Below are 5,924 nucleotides of genomic sequence, written 5' to 3'. Positions count from 1 at the left end.
AGGTTTAGGGTCCAACGGCTCTTTTTGTTTTTCCCAAAAACTCCAACGGCTAATTTGACGAAAGTTGAATGTGGAGAAACCAATAATCGGTAGGTATTGGATTTAGCATATCTACCGATTATGGTAGCTTTCAAAATTTGAATTTGCGGCAACTTATAATCGGTAGGTTTTGTAATATATTTAACTCCCGATTAACGCTGAATCCAAAACACGAACCAAGAAATACTGCACCTCGTATAATCGGACGTCTGGCAAATATTTTGGCCCCCGATTGCATTCGGAGGGTAACAATGTTATCATATCCTCCGAATATATAAGGGTAATTTCGCCATTACGAATTACGCGAGATAAGGGCTGGCTACATTTTCCCTTTGGGTGACCTTTTTGTTTTATTGTTGGCCCCTAAATCCTTTTGAGTGGCCCCTAAAAACGCCAGGCTAAAGAAAGCTAAAAATCATAAAACTGGACTACGGGTAAACTGGACAAGGGCAGAACTGCAGAACCAACAACAACCATAATGGTTTTGATACACTCAGCTAGTTCAGTTTTTACTTGGTAATGTTTATTCAGAGCTTAGACCTAAGGCCAAATCTGCTTCAAAGTTCACAATAGAGTACTGTATGGTACTAACAGACTAGCTTAAATCAAAACAATCTTTCAACAAGTTTGTCCAGGGTTCTCTGCGTCTCTCGCAAGTTGAGGGTCATGAACAACATAAGATCGATAGGTCTTACTTCCTGTTTCTGCGGGTAAATTGCAAATCACCTGAAACAACTGAATGTGTACATGAGTAGACGAAATCAACAACACATGTAAAGTTTAGTTTGCCACGCTAAGGCCACCATGATATGAGATATGACCAAATATAATATCATTTCAATCTCATAATCACCAATCATTGTTGTTTTACGTTAGCAGAATATCACGTTCATGGCTATACTGTAAACCAGTATACTGTAATATTGGGAAGACCCGCAGGAATCATATATCGATGTATTTTAAATCCACAAGCAAAAAAAAAAACATCATTTAGATTTGCTCGTGCTAGATGAACCCGAAGTCTGGGAAAATTTTGTCAGGCCCTCTCTGAAGGCTCCAAGGGTAACCCCATTACCCACCAAAATGCTTGTCACTCCCATTTTTGAGACCTGCAAATATCATTATTACACTCCAGTTAGGCCCAAACTACTGAATGAGATACGAAAATTATATCCATGGCACATAGATTCTTCTTAAGCAGACAACAAAAAGAAGAAAGGAGTTGAATGACTTGAATCAAATTGATCATCTACCGTGTCAATATTCCTATCTTCGTCATCAAAGAAAAGCATTGAGTTGAAGGGCACCCCAGTTCGTCTATGGATTCTCTGGAAATGCTCAGTCTTATGAGTCCAACTGGAGAAAATCTCCTGCATCATTATCAATAGGATTCAAAGGAAGCACCAAATAGAACAACAAAAGGATACAAGGAAATTAGAAAGGCAAGTACATAATCTCCAAGTTTCGGGTGAAGCACCAGCACAATATCGAGTCTTGCAAACAAACATCAAATTGCTTGTCGTTTACCTATCCAAGACAACAAAATGACACCTACTTCCTACTGGAAAGGTTGGATCTCAAATGTATTAGAATTGTTGCCTCACACTTCCCAGGAATCTTTAAGATTCTTATGTTGGAATTTTCAGAGATATACGAGCAATTTCCAACATCTTAACCCTTCGATGGAGGTAGATGTCATATACACCTTGACAACATAAACACATATCGATCTCGAAGCAGCGAGGGAGTGTTGTATGCTACTTCCTTTTGTTTCTCTCTTCTTAATCTAGTTTGGCTTTACCCTCTCGTAAATCCTTGAGTTATGTTGATCAATAGAATTTAATGAGTAAACAAAAAAGAAAGGAAGAAGGGTTATTCTCACATGGGCAACAAACATGGACTGAATCTCTAATTTGCCAAGAAAAGTCTTTGCAATATCGGCCGTCGGTGATCTAGAAGCAATGGCCATATCAATTCCCTTATCCTTCAGCGCAGATATTATGCCATTTACATGTGGATAAAGCTTCGGCATCTCGCGCTTGGACCGACATTCACTGAAAGATGAACAAGCATGCGATCAGTATAGAAACAACCTCTATCAAAACCATTATGCCTTACACCTACAACAAACCCATTTAATTGCTTAGCAAACAGAAGAAAAGTCTCAATTGACAAACCCAATTTAACATATTTCAATCTAAGCATCTCGTAGGATATTGATTTGGCTAATTCAACCTAAAATTACCAACCTCAACTAAGAAACCTTAAGTACTCAAGTTCTACTGGTACCATAATTTGATCCAAATTTGATATAGAGGAATGGAATAAAATATCATTCTTAATGGGTACGTGATTATTGAAATCAAATCATCATCTTCGTAGAAAAGTAAATTTGAAGTATAGGGTGGATTAATCTCAATCACAAGATAGGGATATGGATAAACAAACCCGAAACAAGTAAAACTAACATAACTGATGGAGGAAGGGAGAGTGCTTACCAGTAGAATGGCCAGATAGTGTAATCGAGATCAAATACAACCAAACGAGGTAAAGTTTCGAAGAGACCTAATATCTGCAAGGCTTCATCTTCCACCTTATTCTCCTCTCCCATCTCTCTATTTTTCTCCCGTCGTTTCTTCCTCTTCTGTGGGAATAGTTCTTGTCAACTACCCCGACTTAACGTGGACGAATAAGGTTTTGTACATCTCGGTCTATTTTCTAGAGGCCGCCCGATGTTTTTTCTCCTCTGGAGACTGAAATCAACTCATCCGACTTAAATCGTCCGTATTTCAATCCGATTTTTATCTCATTCTCAATTTCCGTCTCTGGGGGTGTATTATTTTATTTTTTTGGGCACTAAAAAACCAAAAACAAAGAAAGACCAAGCAACCCAAAAAAAAAAAGTCTTCAAGGCCTATTCCTATGAACAAGATTAAAGTAACCCGATTGACATACCAGCAGCCATGGCAAATGAGTTACACCATCATGGAAAAACCATTAAGTGATAGAATTTTTAGCGAACAAAATAGGTAATATAACCAGCGATAAAATCTCCATCGCCAGCACTACCATGAATATTACTCAATATAAAGGCTAGTGCCAACGGTCGACTTTGTAACGACTTATAAATACTGCACCGTTTCTTATTCCCCTTCACACCTTCCCTTCCCTTTTCATTTGTTCTAGTTTGTTCTCTTTTCTTCTGTTCTGTTCTCTTCTCTTCTCTTTATTAGTTAAAAAATTCTCTTTAGTTTTACTTTCTAAGTCATATGAGTGAGAAGAGAAATATGAGTGAGAAAAGAAAAAGAAACATAAGACTCAAAGGATCTACTAGTACCCCAGTCAGTGGATTAAGTTATGTTGTGGATAAAGAATATGCGTTTCAAAATGTTAGACAACTAGCCGGTGATGGTGCTCTCCCTATGCACATATCTGGCCATCCGAAGCGAGTTAATTCAGTATTTCTAAGAGGTGGATGGTCTGAGTTCCGTACGGTATTTGGGTTACTTCCCCCTGCTGTTCAAGAGAGGGCCCAAATATATCCTTGGCGACATTTATATCATATGAAAAATACGGGGGTACCAAAATACACCACCAAATTTTCCTTAGGAAACCTCTATGGACTAAACTCAAATAAAATACCGAGAGTTAAAACTTAATGAATCTCAATCAGCAATTATGAAGAGCTTATATCTCTTTCTCTCACAGTCAGTATGTAAACAAAGACAAGTCCATGAACTTGATTATTCCGCGAGAGTACTTGGACGATTCCAAAGATCAACATCCAAGATCAATCAAGTCGTATCCAACAATTACGATGTACTTATCTACTTGTATTGATTTACGTACAACCTGTGATATTTCACTTATAAAGATAAATAATATAATGCGGAAAAAGAAATGACACAGATACCGAAAATTTTGTTAACGGGGAAATCACAAATGCAGAAGAACTCCGGGACCTAGTCCAGATTTAAACATCCGACTGTATTAAGCCACTACAAACACTAGCTTACTATCAAAACTTCGAACTAGAATGTAGTTGAGACCGAATCTATCGTCACAGCGATTCAGTTACAGTCGCGCTCCTTACACCTATTGAATCTCAAAAGACTCCATGCAATTTATTCCTTAGCTGACGTCCTTTACAGCCTAAGAGTTACTTCAACTCAATTGAAGACTTTAAACCAATCTTCCTCCCACAGAAAAGCCTATATGTGATTTCCGTTTTGATCAAAGATCAAGGTGAGATAGAAAATCGATTACAATAGACAAAGTTTAGCAATCCTCAAAATTCGGTACTTGCGACTCCCTAAGAGCAGCCTCGATTATTATTCACCTCACAAGTAGATACTTGTGGAATAACAAAGTCTGGGACGAATAAACTTTATGATTTGTCTTGCATGTTGGAGCTAAAGGCTCAACAGTCAAAGAAAGATCAGGATACACGAACTTTCAAGATAAAAATAGTTGGACCTGGCTTCACGAATCCCTAGGTAAAGTCTTTTTAGTCTCTAAACCTAAAAAGGTTTAAAGGAGGGGACGACTCTAGTTTATAACTAGGACACACAAGAATAGAGTCAGAGATTCAAAGATGTCAGTTGTTTGATGTTCTCCTTATATAGACTTTTAACATCAAGTTTGTTTTAGATTTAAGCTAAGGTAGCTTTGGAATCAAGAAATCAATAATCGTAGTTAGATGAAAACTTGACTTGAGATTAACATAATAGAATATACACTCTGGTTAGGATGAACCACAACCGAACAATGTACAATGACTTGTTCATGAAAGCTTAGCCGAAACTAACCAGACGAAGGATAAGCTTAACCATTTTCATATAACACTTTAAGACTTGAATCTTGCATCATAAATGTGATCAAACATGTGTAGATAGTGTTTTTAGAGACTTGTTCAAATATCGATTATCTCATGAAATAATTCTTATGCATCTGAAATATTCAACAAGGTAAGTATGTGTATTGTATTCATGTTCGTGAGTATTTTTGTCATGGTACGTGGACCAGGTTTGTGCACCCTTAAGACAAAAATGGGTTCAGGCGTCAACAGATATTTTTCGGTTTGCATGCTGGGTATGCATACCATCCTGGTTCAAGAGTCACAAATACTTTTCGGTTTGCATACTAGGTATGCGTACCATCCTGGTTCACGAGTCAACAAACTTTTTAAGATGTGCATACTGGGTATACGTACCAAAAGTCGTTGTCGAACTATAGTTACGCCGGTACGTGTACTAGGAACATGTAATGCGGCTCCGGACTTATAACAGTTGTCCCGGTATGTTAACCTACAGGGTTTTGGAAAAAACCTAAGGTTAAAGGAGAATCGACTCTAGTCGCAACTAGTATCACACATGAGGTGTGGGGATTAGGTTTCCCAGTTGCTAGAGTTCTTCCTTATATAGTCTTCAAATCAGGGTTTGCAATCAATGTTACTGTTCGTACCCAGTAATATTTCCAGACACTAAACACGATGATTTGATGACGATGATCGGAACTAGGGTTATACACAAAACAAGTTTAAAGAAGATAGACACGGGTTTAACGTGGTTCGGCTTGGTTTTCCTACATCCACGGACGAATCCCCGTAGGGAGAAATATTTTATTGATATATGAGTTACAATCATTTCTAATCCCCTTTAGGGTTTATCTCTTTTTTTTTCGCTATCTCTCCCCACTTGTAAGGGTTATAATTCCCCTTATTTATACAATTGCGAATTCGGATCATCCCCTAATTGCGAGCTAGGCATAAATTGTATTAAGTTTCTATGCATGCCTCCTGGCCATAAACTGTATTGAGTTTCCTTGCATGCCTCCTGGCCATAAATTGTATTAAGTTTCCCTGCATGCCTCATGGCCATAAACTG

General features: G+C 37.9%; 1 protein-coding gene across 1 annotated transcript; it reads right to left on the bottom strand.

Annotated features, from left to right (window-relative positions):
• Positions 1-854: 854 nt before the first annotated feature.
• On the bottom strand, positions 855-2,728 carry LOC113286214 (magnesium-dependent phosphatase 1-like). Its single transcript, XM_026534894.1, has 4 exons — positions 2,538-2,728; positions 1,922-2,093; positions 1,293-1,409; positions 855-1,148 (listed from the first exon to the last, which is right to left on the bottom strand). Exons 1-4 carry the CDS (start codon positions 2,648-2,650, stop codon positions 1,026-1,028), a joined length of 525 nt encoding a protein of 174 aa, XP_026390679.1. The 5' UTR covers positions 2,651-2,728; the 3' UTR covers positions 855-1,025.
• Between the last annotated feature and the right edge of the window lie 3,196 nt (positions 2,729-5,924).

This window comes from Papaver somniferum, chromosome 6 (genome assembly GCF_003573695.1).
Source record: "Papaver somniferum cultivar HN1 chromosome 6, ASM357369v1, whole genome shotgun sequence".
Lineage (NCBI taxonomy): Eukaryota > Viridiplantae > Streptophyta > Magnoliopsida > Ranunculales > Papaveraceae > Papaver > Papaver somniferum.
The sequence above is the reverse complement of the archived record's forward strand: the minus strand, read 5'-3'. Positions and strand labels throughout refer to the sequence as shown.

Bases quoted from the DNA above. Each gene is read 5' to 3' on its own strand.
- LOC113286214 (XM_026534894.1), bottom strand. From the start codon at position 2,650: ATGGGAGAGGAGAATAAGGTGGAAGATGAAGCCTTGCAGATATTAGGT. The intron at 2,094-2,537 runs GTAAGCACTCTC...TTCATCTTTCAG, and splicing joins ACTATCTGGCCATTCTACTG to TGAATGTCGGTCCAAGCGCG. The intron at 1,410-1,921 runs GTGAGAATAACC...ATAATGATGCAG, and splicing joins AGTCCATGTTTGTTGCCCAT to GAGATTTTCTCCAGTTGGAC.